Genomic DNA, 20,675 nt, shown 5'->3' on the forward strand with positions numbered 1-20,675 from the left:
GGAGCCAGGAACGCTGGCAGGGGACCCCAGACAATGAGGATCAGGGCAGCTCTGTGCAAAACCAACAAGAATTGTTTGGGGCACAAAAAAAAAAACCCCACAGGAGAAATATAGGCTGCTCTGGAAAAAGACAGTGTGGTTCATTTAAGGAGCTTAATACGAAGATACTTGAAACAAAATGAGCTGCCTGGTTGAGTTGCCAGAAAGAACCCTTTAGCCCCGGTTCACATTAGTGCGATCGCGGAGATCGCATGTAATTCGGAGCGCACTGCTCCTAAATTACATGCGATCTCATGTCCGGTGCAAATTTCAGCCATACACTTTGTATGGCTGAATTCGCACCGCATCCGCACTAAACTCGCACATGAGGCTTTTTTTATCCGCAGCAGAATCGGATCGCATAGTTGTTCACACTTGTGCGATCCGATTCTGTGCAAACTTGCAGATCGCACTGCAATATGCGATCGCAACTGGGGGTGTCGTTAACTTCTAATTGACACCCCCATGCATATCGCATATGGCAGTGTGCATTTATAGTTTTTTTTAACAAGGTGAACTTATCCTTAAAGGTAATATTTACCCAGGTACAAATGCAAACAGTCTGCACTTTTTGTATTTGTCCCTGGGTGCATACTGCCCTAAATATGCAAAAAGCCTAAAATATTGGAGCTTTATGAAGAAAAGCAAAGGGTTTACCTGGCTCAACTGACTTGAGTACTCTGCTAGGCCAGGAATGGGGGCCTGGTCCAGTTTCTCTATCATGGTGAACATCTGGTGAAGCTGTGTTGCATACTCCTTGTCACTCTTCACTCTTTGTACCATCCACTTTCTCAGTGATTCCATCAGCTTCAGCTCAGAATCTTGCAGGCGTACCAATGCATTGTGCCCATTAGGACAAATGAACTCCGTTGCAAACCCCATAATTATAGAGGTTCAGATCACTTCTGAGTCACCTTCTGGGATTATCTGTAACTGAGAAGAACAAATAAGGGTATTACATAATAGTCTTATAATATAGTACATTATACCTAATAATAGCCATAGTACCTTAAACCTACAGGATGCTTTGAATTTATTATGGTTAAAAGGGTTTCATCGTCATATTATTGGATTGGCTTCTAGGAGTCCTTCTACAAATGGTACAAATTTATGACCTTCTCAAAATTTGGATCCAAAATTCTTTTTCCCACATATAAGAGTGTTTCTACATTGATTTAAAAAATAAAAACAGCAAAAATTTTGTGAAAAGTATAAAAGGTTTGTCATTTTGTTGTCATCTGATGTCTTATAAAGTAGGAACTCACTTTTCCTTACTCATAAATTAAAGTGATTGTAAAGTCTAGTTTTTATTTTCTATTAAAATTACAAACATGTTATACTTACCTCCTCTCTGCAGTTGGTTTTGCACAGGGCAGCCCAGATCTTCCCCTTCTCGGGTCCCCCCTTGGTGCTCCTGGCCCCTCCCTCCTGTCGAGTACCCCCACAGCAAGCAGCCTGCTATGGGGGCACCCGAGCCGAGCTGCAGCTCCGTGAATCCATTCAGACACAGAGCTGCCGTTTGGCTTATCCCCTCTCTCTCCTGATTGGCTAACTGAGTTTGATTGACAGCAGCGGGAGCCAATGGCGCCACTGCTGTGTCTCAGCCAATCAGGAGGGACAGCCGAGGCACTTGTGGACATAGTTTGATAGAGAGGGGATAGAGAGGGGGCTCAGGTAAGTATTAGGCAGGGCTGAGGGGGGCTGCTCCACACAGAAGGCTTTTTATCTTGCATTAACCGCTTGCCGACCACCGCAAGTACATATACTGCGGCGGTCATCCCCGTGCAGGCAAAGTGACGTACCGGTACGTCACTAGCCTGTGAGCCAATAGGGGGCGAGCGCGCGCCGCCGGAGATGCGCTCCTGCCCCCGCTCGTTCACGGACACCTCAGCGTGAGTGACCGGCGGACCCGATGTCCGCCGGTCACTCGCGATCATCAGTTACAGAGGGAGAAAGGCAGGCGGCTAATGTAAACACAGCTGTCTGTCATTCTTCCCTGTGTAACAGCAGAGATCATACGGTCCTGCTATGTAGGATCGTAGATCTCTGCTGTTACATGAAAAGCCACATCCCTGCACAGTAAGAATCACGCCCCTAGGGACACACTTAACCCCTCCTTCCCAAATAAAGTTAACCCCTTCCCTGTCAGTGTCATTTTTACAGTAACAGTGCATATGTATAGCACTGATTACTGTAGTAATGTCACTGGTACCCCCAAAAGTGTCAAAAATGTCAGTCAAGGGTCCGATCTGTCCGCCGCAATGTCGCAGTCCCGGAAAAAAAAAAAAATTTGCAGTTCACCGCCATTACTCGTTAAAAAAAAAAACAACAAAAATGACAAAAATCTTTCCCTTAGTTAGTAAATGCAATAACTTTTGCGCAAACCAATCAAAATACGCTTATTGCGATTTTTTTTACCAAACATATGTAGCAGAAAACAAATTGGCCAAAAATGTTAAAAAATTTTAATTTTTACATTTTTTTGGGGGGAATTTCATATAAAAAATGTGAAAAATATTGTTATTTTTGCAAAATTGTCGCTATTATTTTGTTTATAGCGCATGGTCAAAAAATCGCAGAGGTGATCAAATACCACCAAAAGAAAGCTCTGTTTGTGGGAAAAAAAGGACGTCAAATTAGTTTAGGTACAGCGTCGCACGACCGCGCAATTGTCCGTTAAAGTCACGCAGTGCCGAATCGCAAAATAGAGCCTGGTCAGGAAGGGGGTAAAATCTTCCGGGGCTTAAGTGGTTAAGATGAAAAAACTTCTGCCTTTACAACCCCTTTAAAGAAGTATTAATTTCAAAACCAAAAACGGTAATATTTCTCCTTTCCTGGTCTTTTGCCCTGGGACCAGGCTACTTTTTTTAAAATGTATCATTTTTAAAAAACAAATACATTAGTTTCCTCCACTGACACTAGCCAATAACATCACTTTGTAACCTTCCTCCTATTTTATTTCTATAAACAAAAAAATAACAAACTCACTAAAACATTACAACACTACATTAAATATTAAAATTTTTGGAGGTAATTTGGAAGTAAATAGGAGTGACCCCCACCATGGGTCACTTACCTCTACTTTCTCCTCCTTATCTTATCCTTTTGAGTCCTTTTTCCAGTGACACCTCTCTACCTGATTTTCAACACCATCTAGAACTCCAAAGCCACAGTGGGAAAGCTTGAACCCTTGGCTTGGTAGCAATTCACCCCTGGTGTACTCCAACAATTAAAGTAGAACTATAGGCAAAACTTTTTTTCATATTGGATGGAGCCAGAGATGGTTATAACCCATCATATTTGTTTTCGCCACCAGTGTCCCATTGCAGAGATTTCCCTTCACTTCCTGTACCATAGCCAAACAGGAAGTGAGCAGAAATCCCTGAAAATTAAGGGAATCTCTTGGGGACCCCAGGTCACCTGAACTAGTGTCCCCAATGGAAGATTTTCCCTCTATTACCTTTCTAGGGACAACCCAAGACTTGGGATTTCCGGTTACTTTCACTTTCAATGATAACGATAAACCAGGACAAATAGAGAGGGTGAATCTCCCTAATGGGGGGAGGGGGGGGGGGCACACTCTCCAACACTAAGTGCCGGTTCACACTACTGCGGGCGCACTGCTCCTTCATTACATGCGATCTCCTGTGCGGATGCAAATTCAGCCATACACTTTGAAAGGCTGAAATTCGCACTGCACCCGCACAAAACACGCACAGGACCCTTTTTATCAGCCGCATCAGGATCGGATCGCACAGTGGTTCACACTTGTGCGATCCGAAACTGTCAGATCGCACTGCGATATGCGATCAAACTGGGGGTGTCGTTAACATTTAATTGACACCCCCTGCGTATCGCATATGGCAGTGTGAACTGCCTCTTGTGCAGATGCGGTGCGGGAACAGGCTGCGAATTCGCAGCCTTCCCGCATCGCACAAATGTGAACCGGCACTAAAATAAAAGCTTTGCCTTTAGTTATACTTTAGGACAATAAATAAATTGATCAATAAAAGAATACATACATACATACCAATAAATACATGAAACAAGATACAATAAAAATATAAAACATAAAGTTAAACATTTCAAACTGTCATTCTTTTATTTTTGGAGGCTAATTAAAGGGCCTTCTGTCTCTAATCTGAGGTCTGTCTCATTTTTTGGGGAAGGGTCTTCTGTCCAGGACTGCTGTTAGAAATTACAGGACCCCATTCAGCCTACCTGACAGCCCCCCTCCTCCCCCAGCCTAAAGTGACTGAGGACATTGATTTATCAGTCCCTTTCTCTATAGCCTCAGCTGTACAGAATAAATGAATGAGTAGGAAGTGCTCTGAGTCTTCCTGCTCATTTACAACCTGAAGCATAGTAAACACCATTTACTAGGCGTCAGTGATGAATGGACACAGCAGTGATTGGTACAGATGGCTCACTGTGTTCATTCAGAAAAGGAAAGCAGTAAATGACATCCCCCTGTGTGCCTGCAGCAGCTGTCGGCAGGAAAGGAGGAAGAAAGGGGCACCTGGGGGGCACCAGACAGCAGATGAAAGGAAAGGATGAATGTGCTAGGTACCAATCCCCTCGCAGTGTAGCTGGAGGGAGGGAGAGGAGGAGAAGTTGGCAGCACTGCAGTGAGAGACAGAAGAGGATTTGCGTCTAAGACAGTAAGAAAGTACAGAGTGCCCTCCTGCTCAGTAGATGCCTGGGCCCCCCTTTTGAACTTATGGGGCCCAGGCCCAGTATAGGAGGGCTGGTTGTACTCCCTTATCAGCAGCTCTACTTCTGTCACCATCTTGGATCCAGGCTACAATACCCAAAACAGTCAAATTGTACAAAGTCTTGACCAGTGGCAGTAGGGATGCCTTTGCTACCCTTCGAAGTTAGCCAGTGTTGCTAACCTACCAGATTAAAATGTACCGAAACGACACCCAAAATTTTCTGCCACAGCCAAGTTTTTACTGGCATTTCCAAAACTTACAAAATTACAATTTTAAGTGCAAATTTTAGTATTTAGGCTACAAATAAGTGCAATATGCAATTGGCAATGTGATTGAAGGTAGATATCAAGGCAAAAAACATATATATTATTTTATTTTCGATATAGTAATTATTTAGCTCAGGGACAGGACTCAGGAGGGAAGGAAATCAGAATGGGCGGGTGGCGCACACACATGAAACTGATCCTCACAGTGACACTGACAGCAGTGTGCAGCAGTACAGAAGATGATGACACCTCACCGACACGACTTGTCCTCTCCTGAGTCACAGTGACAGCCTCTCTCCGCATCAGGTGGTCCTTTCAGTCCACTCCAATCTAAACAGCATTGACAGTCCTGCTCCTGGCTTGCCTTACTCCCACCCAGCAGACCCACACACGAAGCTCCGGCTGCTCCGCTCAGCCCTCTTGCACCACAACATCACGCAACATGCTGAGGCATCGCCTCCACCAGACCCTTACCTGCTGGCACAGTCCGAACACACTGTAGCAGGCCCCCCAAATGGTCTCGGCTGGCTCCGAACCAGGACTGCGCATGTTGAGCTGCGCAGCCATGTTTGTAACTGGCAACCTTTTCCTGTCACTGGCATTTACTTGCAGGAGAAAAGTTCCTGTTTTTTTTACTAGCTGCTAGTACAAATACTAATGGCTGGCAACACTGCACTCCAGTCCCAGAAGCCGACTTATCAGTGGAAACGCGTCGGGGGGAGCTAGCCGTGCTGTCATAGGTCCCGGATTGTACTGCAGACATCCGCGACCATCCTGTATATGCTGTTTTTTCGTCTGGATTATGTAAGTGTTTCTTCACCTAATTTATAAATAAACCGAAGGTAATACACTATAGTCCTCTCCTCTTCTTTGGGTACGATCTCTTTTTGGCATTATCCCCTGATTGGAAGCCTACAGATCCCCCCCACTTTGGAAGCAGCTGATTGATCCGGTCTATTCCGAGAACCATCTCTTTCAGCCTATCAGTTGGGACCTCTGGACCAAACACAGTACATGCTCACATCTCTCCACATTGTGGTAAGAGTCCACTCCTATCACTGGGTGTTCACTTGTGTATACAAGTTATTGAGAATCACTTTGGATCACTATTTTGGGACGAGGCCCCACCCACCTCCCAACACTCCCTAACCTTCACTCCATCTTCTGAATTGAAAGACTTTTTTACAGTTTTGCACTTTTTGGAATTGAATGTACATGTTAAATTGGTGTCATCACAGACATCACCTATGAACTTTTGTTCTCATTATATTGTTTAGCGCACTTTGGTAATTTATGTTACATACATTACTATTTTTTCAGTACAAATACTAATGGCTGGCAACACTGCAGTTAGCACCACCACTAGCAGTGCACATCTAACTGAGGCATAGAACACATTCTTCAGGCAGCACTGGGCAAGCCTGGCCCCAGGCACCACTCATAGGGAGGGCTTTTCCACGATGGTAAAGGAGTAGAAAGACCTCATGGACTACTAGGTGTCTAAGATGGACCAGTGGCTGGAGCTTGGTGCATGTGACCGACAAATGCAGCTGCCTGTCCATAGGCAATAGGCTGACCTGAACCTATCAAACCTACCTGAACTTTATCAAAATGAACTCAGCTTGAATATCAGATGTCTTCCACACCCCCCAGGCAGCTTTGACCAATTAGCTGCTGCGTGTAGCCAAGTCTCTTTGTGCCAACCTAGCTAATTCCTGGCATAGCCTCCTATCAACCCACCACTCTCTCCTGCCCCAGCCCCCCCCCTCCCCAGAAAAATGTTCTGCGTGACCTTGCAGTCTTGTCAGTGCTGCCGTGTATATGTGGTAATACAGCTGACCAAAAAAGTTTTAGTTACCATGACATTGCATACTCTAAAGTTCATTTCTGCTTTTAGCTTGCTATTCTTAAAACCACTAAGAAAACAATCTTTTTGCCTACTGACAATGTTGAAGAACGAGGTTTTTGGGAAGGAGCCCAATGCATGGTTAATACTGCTTGCTGAACTGACACCAGTTGAAGCTCATACTACAGAAAAGTCTTTTTTGGGGGGTTACCTGTGTGTTTTACAAAGATATTAATACAAACTTTGATATATAGCAGAAAATGTGTGCTGCCAGTGTACAGTGTCACTGTTGGGAGTCAAAAAATGACCATTAGTGATTGTGTGTACAGCATTTAGGGACCCCACAAATCTGTACATGGAAGGACTTTCATCTTTCTTAGGTTGCCCTCAAAGCCAGATAAGATGCCAACTTCCCCCACCACTGTACACCCCCCCCCCCCCCATTTTTATTAGCAACATGTTTCTCAGACATGTGGTGGGCTTCCCATGCTATATAGTTGCATTTGACTGCCTTAGTTGCATTCTAGAGCAGCCTTTTTCAACCAGGGTGCATTCAAAAACCCTCAGGGGTGCCTTGGCAAAATGCTTAAAATTGCCCAAATATTGCATATAAGCCAGCAGGTGGGTCAAGCCTTCCATTACACAAAGCCATGGGTTTTCATTGTGCACCATTACAATCATTCAGTTGGCAGCATCCTAACAACCAATGATGTCATCGATTGATACATTAGGACATCTGGCGCCCAGACAGCATCCTTGTTTGCTACTCCTTTACCCCCTCTGTCAGCACTTGTCAGCACTGGGATCACATTAGCTAAGTGAGGGAGAAAAATTCAGGGAAAAGAGAAAAGTTGGATTACTAGTCAGTACCAATGTGCAAAGGTGTATTTGCTTTGGAAGAATAAATAATCTGTAACGTTGGGTGTCTTATGTACGTGGATGTTGCTGCCTTTTGTAAAACTATTAGTTGCATTTTTTACACTTTAGAGTGGGATGCCTCAAAATTGTGCAGAATTTCAAAGGGTGCCCTGACTGAAAAAAAGGTTGGGAAACCCTACTCTAGAGGCTCAAAAGGAAACACCAGAATTTGTGGTCCCTATTGACCTCCATGTGTTAGGCCCCTTTCACACTATCCGTCCGTCGGACAGATTCAGTTTTTCTCAGCGGGGGATCGAGCCGCCGATCCCCCCGCTGAGCAGCAGGATGACAGCTGTGTCTCCACTCTGTGTGCGGAGACACAGCTGTCAGTTCCCCATACATCTCTATGGGGGAAATCAGATGGGAACGGACCGTCGGTCCGTTCTCATCCGATCCCATCCGCTGGACGGATGGAAAATAGGGTTTCCATCCGTCATGATTTGACGGATCGGATGTCAGCGGACATGTCTCCGCTGACATCCGATCCCCCATAGAGATGCATGGGGGGACCGTTCAGATCCGCCAAAAAAACGGACAGGCGGATCTGAACGGTCCGCCTGTGTGAAAGGGGCCTTACAGATTCGATAGCTATTTGGTCAAACTACCCAGAAATGGAACAGAAGCATATCTGAGCAACACTTCAAAACATGCATTGGTATGAGCTTAACACATTGCCGCCTGCTTAGAAACACCCTAAATTGACATACAGGCGGTCCCCAGGTTACAAACATCCGACTTACAAACGACTCCTACTTACAAACGGAGGGAGACAACAGGAAGTGAGGAGAAATCTCCCCCTAGGAAGGGAAATTCACTCCTGTGTGAGTTCTCATGGGAAAAAAGGTGTCTCCAATTGAGCTTTATCACCAATCCTTTTCACAACAACCCAAAATTTTCAAATTCCGTTTGTCACAGGGACAGTAAGTGAGGTGAAATCTTCTGAACAGGGGTACAGACTGCAAAACAAACATTACAGGGGTGTTAACCCTTCCCTATGCTATCCAAAAAAACATAAAAATTATTATTTTGGCTGGAGCTACACTTAAAAGAATTTACCTGTTCCGACTTACAAACAAACTCAATTTAAGAACAAACCTACAGTCCCTATCTTGTTTGTAACACTGGGACTGCCTGTAGTGGCTAAAATGTATCAAAAGCCATAACTCCCTTCTAGATTGTAAGCTTCAATGATCAGGGCCCTCTACTTCCTCCTGTATTGAATTGTATTGTAACCAGTGTTGGGGGTAACTAGTTACAAAGTAACTGATTATAGTAACTACATTACTTTTTTTGGTAACAAAGTAACGTAACTAGTTGCATTACTAATATTGGTAATACACTACTTTACTAGACTATAGGAGGTAACTACACTACTTTACTAGGCTATAGGAGGTAACTACACTACTTTACTAGGCTATAGGAACGCGCTTTCCTGCGTTACCCAAGCCGTGCGATACAATCGTTATTTCGAAGAATAGAGAGGGATGAAGTTTATGACTTTTTTGTTGCACTTTATGTTTTATTCTGTTTTTTCAGGTTTTGTTCTCATGTTTCCCAAAGCCTGTGTTTATACAATAAACTCTATGCAGAAAGAGTGCCATGTATCTTCTTCTACACGGTCAATTAAGAAAGAGGAAAGTAAAGTAATAAGTAGTGAAGTTACTTTTCAAATGCAGTAACTAGTAAAGTAATCTCGTTACAATTTACAGAAGTAACTAGTTACATTTTTTGAGTAACTACCCCAACACTGATTGTAACTGTATTGTCTTGTTGTAAAGCGCTGCACAAACTGTTGGCGCTATATAAATCCTGAATAATAATAATAATAACTTATTTTCCTCCTTTTTTGATAGAGTAAGGAATCATTAACCACTTACCGACCGCCCGCGCAGTTTTACGTCGGTCCTTTGACGCTAAATACCGGGGTTATGGCAGCAGATAGCTGCCATAATTCCGGTATTTTTGAAAACGGCGGGCGATCAGCTTTCAGGTACGGGTGGTCCCAGTAGATTTGAAAGTCCATAGCAGCCATTTTAATAAACCATAAAATACAACTTTGTTATAAAATGCATAAAATTCTTCTTTTAAATTATCTGAACAGTAATAACCCAAATTCAGTACAGTAACTAACCGCGTCAACGTCTAGGGTCTTGGAAGGCAACTTGTATTAACCAATTGGTTGTATCTACCATCAAAATAGACTTCCAGGCCCTCGCTGCAACGACACCAGCTCGAGGACTATTACTATTAAGATACCCTCGATACAGCCAAATGACTCTTATCCATTTTTGCCTTAAATTTTAACCAGGGTAAGTACACCCATACCTGAGATGGGCCCCACCCCTCCTTCTCCAAGTTTTTAAACCGTTACAGCCTTCCAAGACCCTGAGATCCCTGCTAACTGCTACGACAAATTCCTGGAAAAACAACAATCCCGGAACAATAATAGCCCCCAAGCCATCCCCTTCTTGGGGAATCCCTTGAGTAACAATACCAAATTTAAGGGCAACTTCAGACCGCAAACCATCCATAAAACAAGAGGAAATTATCATGGGAGGGTGGGCGGGAAAAGCTCGTTCCACGCTGTACTGGCTCTGATTAACTTCTTGGGAATTAGTACCACCCATTAACTCCACTAATGACTCCACCTTGTTGCCCCACCCTTACTTTCTCCAATCAGCTAGAACCCTTGTTTAGACCAAATTCTCTGCAGCTCCAGGCCCCTACCTTTTATATAGGCCCCAGGTTGGCCATATTCACTGTTACCGCTCTTCTGTCACTTGTAAACACAGAAGTCTGGCTTCTATGCTCGCTTCCCCAGGCAGCTCCCTCAGAACCTCCCCACACAGCACGAAGGCCGGACAAGGAGGGACAGTTGCCGATGCATGGATGTGTTTATGGGCTTCAGAGACAGCATCCCATGTGGAATTAGGCATGCATGGCTGCACCCTTCCTCCTCTGGGTGCATGCCAAGGCACGGCCCTTAAGGCCCTTCAAAATCCTCAGCACCAAGCCCATGATGCTCTTAATCCGGCCCTGCATGTCCGGCCTTCCGCCCATGCTGGCCATCTAGCTCCAGGCCTATTTCTTTCTTGGAAATTGGAACTGAACCTCGAGGTACACATTAGAAATGATTACAGCTCCTTCTTCATTCTACCTATTGCCCACATTCATTTTTTTCTCTCTAGTACTAACTTAGTCTGGTTGGATTACCAGAAACAACCTCTTAACGCAGGTTCTCAGAGACTTTAGAGAGAATGCTGTGTAACCTGTTTGGGAGGTTTTCTTGACATCTCAATGTAGCATCTAACCCACATAGATGTTCAAAGGGAGGTTGGAATCTTAGTGACAAGTACAACACAAGATTCAGTATCACTTGTGTGAGGCAAGATAGAAGAATGTACAATTCATTTATCTTCATGGTTTCATTTTTTGCTTGACAGGGCAGAGGTGAACACCTGGGGCTTAAATTTGATAAGGCCCGGCACAAAGCTATGATACTCTAAGTGCCGGTTCACACTGCAGCGGCACGACTTCGGGGGCGACCTGTGAAGTCACGTGCACCGCGACTTCGGCGCGACTTGCACGGACTTCATAAAATAAATGTCTATGCAAGTCGCTCCGAGGTTGCCCCGAAGTAGTACAGGACCCTTTTTCTAAGTCGGAGCTCCTATTAAAACCGTTCCTGTACTACACAATGGACCACGACGGTCCGAGACTTGTCAGGCTGACAAGTCACCTGACAAGTCGTACTGGTGTAAACCAGCACTAAAGCCCACAGGAACCAATAATGGTAAAAATGATATGCATCAACAGTGAAAGTTTTCATGGATTTGTCCACTAAACACATTGTTTTATGTTAATGAATAATTAACTTTTTCCCAATGCAATTATTGTTACCATACACAGATAAAATTAAAAGTCTATTGAGTCACACAATCATGGCTTCTTTTGATTTGCAGATATCATTGTCCTGTACATTATGACTCATGCAGGACTTAGCACATCTGTATAGAACATGTGCAGAATATTTGCAATACAATTTCCCTTCCATAACAGAAAAGTCCATTTATAGAAATGAGGGAATGTTTTCAATGTTGGTAGATGCAGGATAGGACTCTGCATCCTTATTTCCGGCACCATGTGGGTGTGGAGCAGGCAGTGGCATATCCTTGCAGGTCCACAGGGGTTCTTGGGCTAAGCCGGGCAGTGGGAGGGGTCAGCTCGTCCTGCACACGGGGGGTTACCTTTCGCACGGAGCGCACTCATCAATGCTTGGGACCAGGTGGAGACTGCGCAGACCTCATGCGTCATGCGTGCATTTATTAACTCCTTCACTTCCATACCTTGTGACCAACCAGGCCATAAATCTCCGTAACGTGGGTTCAGTTCCTGTTGCTCCTGAAAACCGACCGCTAGGGGGGAGACAGACATTGACCCCCTCGCTACCAGAGGACCTGTCCCTTATACCAGGTGCCATACCTAACTACTGGTTGCTTTGTGTCTTGAACTAGTACTTAGTTACTCATGGCAACTACATTTCTCTTCCTTGTCTTGCCGAGTTAACCCTTTTGTAGTATCTGATCTTCATACCCCGTAGTCATTTTTTTGCTACGCCAGAACCAACATGCACCCCTTTGAATAACCTCAGACCAGGCTCAGGAAAGTGGATACAACTTTGCTTAACTACTTCAGCTCCGGACGATTTACCCCCTTAATGACCAGGCCATTTTTTGCAATACGGCACTGCGTTACTTTAACTGAAATTTGCAACGCTGTACCCAAGTAAAATTTGTGTCTTTTTTATCCCACAAATGGAGTTTTCTTTTGGTGGAGTTTGATCACCTCTGTGGTTTTTATTTTTTGCGCTATAAGCAACAAAAAAAGAATGTCAATTTTGAAAAAAAAACAATATTTTTTTACTTTCTGCTGTAAAACCTATCCAATAAACAAAATGTAAAAAATCAAATTTCTTCATCAATTTAGACCAATATGTATTCTGCTACATATTTTTGGTAACAAAAAATCCCAATAAGCGTATATTGATTGGTTTGCGCAAAAGTTATGGCGTCTACAAACTTTAGGATAGATTTATGAAATTTTTATTGATTTATTTTTTAAATTAGCAATGGCGACAAATCAGTGACTTATAGTGAGACAATGCAGCAGACAAGTCAGCAACTAAGTAAAACTTTTGAAACTTTTTTGGGAACCAGTGACACTAATACAGTGATCAATGCTAAAAATGTGCACTGCTTTGCAGGAACACAGGATCAATACCTTCCCTGCTGACAAAACGGGAATCTGCCTTGTTTACTTCTGCTTGTGTCCCGAACGATCGACGGGAACCGCCGGACATGGAGTCCCACTGATTGGTTCCTGCTGTGTCGAATCCTAGCATGCGTGCGTGCCCCAGACCTGGAAGTGCAGGGTCACATACTAGGTACGTGATCCTCCACATGAGAGCGGTCTTGCCGCTGTGTATATACAGTATATGGTTGGCAAGCGATTAAAAGTCTTTTTAGTAATACAGTCAAATATGATAAATCTACAAAGAAACAACCTGGCTTGACTATAAAGGCAAATTTAGACAAACGTAAAAAAAAAAAACATATAAAGTCCTGTATCAAAAAAAATGTATACAAATATGCAGCAAGGTGAGAGTCATTCACCAGATGGCATCGGAATGAAAAAATAAGTCCCTGTGCATCAACGCGTTTCCCTTGTCCGCTTCTTCAGGACACATTGTTGAACAAAGACAGGATTCACTACATAACCGGAGAGCATATACAGTATCTCACAAAAGTGAGGACACCCTCCACATTTTTGTAAACATTTTTTATATCTTTTCATGTGACAACACTGAAGAAATTACACTTCGCTACAACGTAAAGTAGTGAGTATACAGCTTGTATAACAGTATAATTTTGCTGTCCCCTCAAAATAACTAAACAAACAGCCATTAATGTCTAAACTGCTGGCAACAAAAGTGAGTACACCCCTAAGTGAAAATGTCCAAATTGGACCCAATTAGCCATTTTCCCTTCCTAGTGTCATGTGACTTGTTAGTCTTACAAGGTCTCAGGTGTGAATGGGGAGCAGGTGTGTTAAATTTGGTGTTATTGCTCTCACTCTCTCATACTGGTCACTGGAAGTTCAACATGGCACCTCATGACCTCATGGCAAAGAACTCTCTGAGGACCTGAAAAAAAGAATTGTTGCTCTACATAAAGATGGCCTAGGCTATAGGAAGATTGCCAAGACCCTGAAACTGAGCTGCAGCATGGTGGACAAGACCACACATCGGTTTAACAGTACAGGTTCCACTCAGAACAGGCCTCGCCATGGTCGACCAAAGAAGTTGAGTGCACGTGTTCAGCGTCATATAACAGTGTAAATTTGCTGTCCCCTCAAAGTAACTCAACACAGCCATTAATGGCCAAACCACTGGCAACAAAAGTGAGTACACCCCTAAATGAAAATGTCCAAATTGGGCCCATTTAGCCATTTTCCCTCCCCGATATCATGTGACGCGTTAGTGTTACAAGGTCTCAGGCATGAATGGGGAGCAGGTGTGTTAAATTTGGTGTTATCGCTCTCACTCTCTCATACTGGTCACTGGAATGTAAACATGGCACCTCATGGCAAAGAACTCTGGGGATCTGAAAAAAAGATGTGTTGTTCTACTTAAAGATGGCCTAGGCTATAAGAATATTGCCAAGACCCTGAAACTGAGCTGCAGCACGGTGGCCAAGTCCATAGAGTGGTTGAACAGTACAGGTTCCACTCAGAACAGGCTTCAGAATGGTCAACCAAAGAGGTTGAGTGCACGTGCTATCCAGAGGTTGTCTTTGGGAAATAGACGTATGAGTGCTGCCAGCATTGCTGCAGAGGCTGAAGGGGTGGGTGGTCAGCCTGTCAGTGCTCAGACCATATGCCGCACATTGCATTAAATTGGTCTGCGTGGCTGCCGTCCCAGAAGGAAGCCTCTTCTTAAGACGATGCACAAGAAAGCCCACAAACAGTTTGCTGAAGACAAGCAGACTAAGGACATGGAATAATGGAACCATGTCCTGTGGTCTGATGAGACAAAGACAAACTTATTTGGTTCAGATGGTGTTAGGCGTGTGTGGCGGCAACCAGGTGAAGAGTACAAAGACAAGTGTGTCTTGCCTACAGCCAAGCATGGTGGTGGGAATGTCATTGTCTGCGGCTGCATGAGTGCTGCTGGCACTGGGGAGTTACAGTGCATTGAGGGAACCATGAATGCCAACATGTACTGAGACATACTGAAGCAGAGCATGATCCCCTTCCCTTTGGAGACTGGACCGCAGGGCAGTATTCCAACATAACGACCCCAAACACACCTCCAAGACGACCACTGCCTTGCTAAAGAAGCTGAGGGTAAAGGTGATGGACTGGCCAAGCATGTGTCCAGACCTAAACCCTATTGAGCATCTGTGGGACATCCTCAAATGGAAGGTGGAGGAGCGCAAAGTCTCTAACATCCACCAGCTTCCTGATGTCTTCATGGAGGAGTGGAAGAGGACTCCAGTGGAACCTGTGAAGCTCTGGTGAACTCCATGCCCAAGAGGGTTAAGGCAGTGCTGGAAAATAATGGTGGTCACACAAAATATTGACACTTTGGGCCCAATTCGGACATTTTAACTTAGGGGTGTACTCACTTTTGTTGCCAGCGGTTTAGACATTAATGACTGTGTGCTGAGTTATTTTAAGGGGACAGCAAATTTAAACTGTTATACAAGCTGTACACTCACTACTTTACATTGTAGCAAAGTGTCATTTCTTCAGTGTTGTCACATGAAAAGATATAATAAAATATTTACAAAAATGTGAGGGATGTACTTACTTTTGTGAGATACTGTATATACAGTAAATTATCCTGTACATTAGGTTACAACATTTTAGTCATATTTTTATTAACATTATACATGCAGCATCCATCAAACTATGTGTTCACCTTGTCTAGAAGAGCAAGCACGCATAGAGGAAAAACTTGAAGGACGGGCATCGGGGTAAATAGAGGGCAGACCACATAGGGCCCTGCAGCTGATGGATGCGAACTAGAAGGCCAAATGATCCATAAGTATATATATGTGGTTACGCAGGGAAATCCAGTCAAATATGAAACTGAGTCAATTCCCTAAACCTAGCTACAACTAAATGGCTGTGCCAGGAAAGACGAAATATGCCCAGGTGCATAGTTATGCGCAGACAGAAAATTCCTATTAGCCAGACCTGTGCTCATGCGCATGTGCGTGCAACCGCCACTAGGTTGGTGCCAAGTGGGCTATTTAAACACCCCTGCTGTCCTAGGACCTTGCCTTGTGGTCTACAGCGTTCTTCTACCTGCTATTTGTTCCTGCGTTTGATCTCCTGTTGCCGTTCTGCTATCCATCTAGCCACAGTTGAACTCTGCCTGAACCGACCCCTGGCTTGTTATTCGTCCCTGACTAATCATTCTGCCTATCTGCCTTTGGTTTCCAATTCCAACCTGAACCTGACTACCCTTCTGTCTGCATCCAAGTGCGCACAGACCTCTCATCTGCAGCTGTCATCACCAGAACTGCCAGGCACTCATGACACTCCAGGCTCTTGTGCCTCCTGTTATTTTACCAGGGGTACAGAGCCAGAGGTGTAAGAGATTGCATTCCTCTTCACCTCAGGCTCCAGCACCAGGTACGTGACAGGCTGCCCAGGCATACCTCTGCAAGGTAGTAGTCCATGCTAGTTTTCTCTAGGTTCTGGCTGATCTCCGGATCCCAGGTGCCTCAGATGGACTGCTAGGTGCAGCAGTCCTCCTATGCAGCATGCACAATCAAGAGAGGGCAAAAGGCCCTGAACCCAGCCTTCTTCCATATTTTTATTACGGATGAGTAGGCTGGATCCAAAAAGCCTGGGAACTGTGCACACATACTTAACTCTTACCCCCCCCCCCCCCCGAGCCTGGATCAGCCACTTACTAACTTGTGCCGAAATAAACAACCTGCCTAAAACCTGGCCGCACTTTCCACCCCATGTGGGGAAGCCAATGAAGTGATGTGGTGCCAGGTGCCACAGAATGTGCTCAGAGTTATGTGGCTCATTAAACCCTTCCAAGTGTGGCTACTGGAGCAGGGCAGGTTTTGACAATATCTCACAAGTAGAAATGGGCTCAGGTGTGTTCAGGATCCTAGTCCCAACCCATTTCCCCGATCCCACCGGGAAGTCAACACTGCACACCACTAATCACAGGCATTGGTACATTTCCCATTCCGCAGCTGCACAGACTGGGAAATGGTGAAAATTCAAAGCTGCCATGGACTAGGTAAGTGACTGATAAGGCCCGTACACACGAGTCGAAATTCGGCCGGGAATTTTCGTCCGACAACCGATCTGCCGATTTTCGGCTTGTTAGTATGATGCTTCCGACAACCGACTCCGACTTTTCGGCTGAAAAAATCCTGGTGTGCAGACTATAAAATTTTTGTCGACCATCAAAACACGTCTGATTTTCGTCTCATTAGTACAGATTTCGATGGGGAAAAATGAGCAAGACTAGGCATGCTCAGAGATGAAAGAAAACATACAAAGCAATCCAACACATGGCATCACTTCTGAAGTAGAATTCTGTCGTGCGGGTAAAATTCGTGTGCAGTCTAGAGCACATTCCAACCAACAGACACCACTCTGGACAAAAGACGGACGACCGGTCGACGGAAATTCGTTGCGTGTGTACGAGGCTATAAGCACATGGGGATAGCTTGGGCAGAAGGGACAATAGAAAAGGCTTCTATTTATTGTGAAAAGTTAAATTCTGCCTGAAAAGGGGAACTTTAACTCTTGTCCCAGTGACAGATGAGGGACAGGAAGTGATGTGCAATCTCCCCAACAGGGGACAGTCAGTAAAATATGAGAGAGGTTCTAATCTAACCCTTCACTGCATGTCCAAAATGAAGACTTTGCCTAGAGTGTTACACTTGTCTTGCACTGTCTTTATATTTCTGTGAACACCAGCTGTATTTCTACTTTGATGAAACCATCAGAATTTTTATTTTCATTTCTTTCTTTCTACTTACTACAAAGCGATAGGAGGGCTCTCTGTTATAAAGCCTTTTAGTCAATGCAACTTTAATATGTGCATCACCCAACAATGCATAATAACTATAAACACCCACGTACCACGCTTACGTCTGAAATCCAATAAAGTCTTATCACAATGGCCTAGTGTTTCATGAAAATGAGCCGTCATTTAGGAGTGTGTGATAGCATACTGAACTGTAAAGAACTTGAATGGGCCTAGCTGTATGGGTGTCAAGTGGTTTTCCTGAAATCCCGGCCTTTCATCTGAAACAATGATGAATCCCACATTCACAGGAAGTCAGATGTGTTTTTTAAGACATTTAAAGTGGATGTAAACCCTCACATACAGTATCTCACAAAAGTTAGTACATCCCTCACATTTTTGTAAATATTTAATTATACCTTTTCATGTGACAACACTGAAGAAATTACACTTTGCTACAATGTAAAGTAGTGAGTGTACAGCTTGTATAACAGTGTAAATTTGCTGTCCCCTCAAAATAACTCAACACACAGCCAATAATGTCTTAACTGCTGGCAACAAAAAAGTGAGTACACCCCTAAGTGGAAATGTCTAAATTGGACCCAAAGTGTCAATGTTTTGTGTGACCACCATTATTTTCCAGCACTGCCTTAACCCTCTTGGGCATGGGGTTCACCAGAGCTTCACAGGTTGCCACTGGAGTCCTCTTCCACTCCTCCATGACGACATCACGAAGTTGGTGGAGGTTAGAGACCTTGCACTCCTCCACCTTCCCTTTGAGGATGCCCCACTGATGCTCAATACGGTTTAGGCCTGAAAACATGCTTGGCTAGTCCATCGTCTTTACCCTCAGCTTCTTTAGCAAGGCAGTGGTCGTCTTGTAGGTGTGTTTGGGGTCGTTATCATGTTGGAATACTGCCCCACGGCTCAGTCTCCGAAGAGAGGGGACCATGCTCTGCTTCAGTATGTCACAGTACATGTTGGCATTCATGGTTCCCTCAATGAACTGTAGCTCCCCAGTGCCGGCAGCACTCATGAAGCCCCAGACCATGACACTCCCACCACCATGCTTGACTGTAGGCAAGACACACTTGTCTTTGTACTCCTCACCTGGTTGCCGTCATACACGCTTGACACAATATGAATCAAATACGTTTATCTTGGTCTCATCAGACCACAGGACATGGTTCCAGTAATCCATGTCCTTAGTCTGCTTGTATTCTGCAAACTGTTTGCAGGCTTTCTTGTGCATCATCTTTGGAAAAGGGTTCCTTCTGGGACGACAGCCAAGCAGACCAATTTGATGCAGTATGCGGCGTATGGTCTGAGCATTGACAGACTGACTCCACACCCCTTCAACCTCTGCAGCAATGCTGGCAGCACTCATACGTCTATTTCCCAAAGACAACCTCTAGATATGACGCTGAGCACATGCAATCAACCTCTTTGGTCGACCATGGTGAGGCCTGTTCTGAGTGGAACCTGTCCTGTTAAACCGCTGTATAGTCTTGGCCACTGTGCTGCAGCTCAGTTTCAGGGTCTAGGCAATTTTCCTATAGCCTAGGCCATCTTTATGTAGAGATACAATGCTTTTTTTCAGATCCTCAGAGAGTTCATGAGGTGCCATGTTGAACTTGCAGTGAGCATTATGAGAAAGTGAGAGCAATAAAACCAAAATTTAACACACCTGCTCCCCATTCACACCTGAGACCTTGTAACACTAACAAGTCACATGACACCATGGGGGGGGGGGGGGGGGATTGCTAGTTGGGCCCAATTTTGGACATTTTCAATTAGGGGTGTACACACTTTTGTTGCCAGCAGTTTAGACATTAATGTCTGTGTGTTGAGTTATTTTGGGGGGACAGCAAATTTACACTGTTATACAAGCTGTACACTCACTACTTTACATTGTAGCAAAGTGTCATTTCTTCCGTGTTTTCACATGAAAAGGTATAATAAAATATTTTCAAAAATGTGAGGGGTGTACTCACGTTTGTGAGATACTGTATACCCAGTCATTGAACAGCCTCAGATGATATCCAGGGATTAAACAATTCTCCCTACATACGTTTTACATGTATATCTGCTGTCTTCAGCTTTCTAGACTCTTTAGAAAGTACACATTGTGAAAATGTTCTTCCTGTTTCAGCAGTGGGAGGGGAGTCTGGGCATACATTGTGTGTGAGCTGATTGGAGTAAAGGTACACACCCTCCTCTACATAGGCAGAGGAATGAAGAAACTTGCAGAGCTGTGCTGTGAATAGACAATCTCTCTGCTTATCTGTCTCTAAGTCCCTTTCCCAACACAAATTACCATCTGTTTTTATCTCGTGTGTCAGAGAGCTTGTCAGAAGTTATCATGCTGATAACAGAGGAACGGAGCAAGAGAAAGACACGGGACTTCGGCCTCATGCACACAGGGTGTTTTTACAGCTGCTGTTAGAGGCGTCTGTCTTTTTTTTTTTTACTGCCTCTAAACGCCCCTCTAAGTTAGCCATGTGTCAATGCACACATGAACTTTCAGAGGTGTTTGGAGGCAAAAACTTTTAGGGGCAGTAGAAAAAAGACAGCCTATTTCGTTCAGGAGCAGAGGCTGTTGAGCTGTAAAATTGCGAAATACCAAAAAACGCGGCTAAACGCTGCTAAACGTTGTAACCGGCCTTTAGCCACGTTTAGCCGTGTTTGGTGTTTTTAGGCATTTTTACATTATAGGGAATGTTTTAACTGACAAAAATGTAAAAAAACGCTAACGCCAAAAAATGCAGAAAAACGCTCATAAACGCTATTCAAAAAAGCTGCTAACAGCGCATTTTTAAAGCTAG

The 20,675-nt window shown here is 44.3% G+C and overlaps 1 protein-coding gene across 1 annotated transcript in view; it reads right to left on the reverse strand.

Moving 5' to 3' along the window:
- FES (FES proto-oncogene, tyrosine kinase) overlaps positions 1-20,675 on the reverse strand; it is a 344,941-nt gene that overhangs the window by 256,427 nt on the left and 67,839 nt on the right. Inside the window, exon 3 of the mRNA XM_082253226.1 lies at positions 697-972. Coding sequence (XP_082109352.1) covers positions 697-921 — 225 coding nt within the window. The 5' untranslated portion in view covers positions 922-972. The remainder of the gene's footprint in view (positions 1-696; positions 973-20,675) is intronic.

The sequence above is a fragment of the Pelophylax lessonae genome, assembly GCF_965119305.1.
Source record: "Pelophylax lessonae genome assembly, chromosome: 4".
Taxonomy (NCBI): Eukaryota; Metazoa; Chordata; class Amphibia; order Anura; family Ranidae; genus Pelophylax; species Pelophylax lessonae.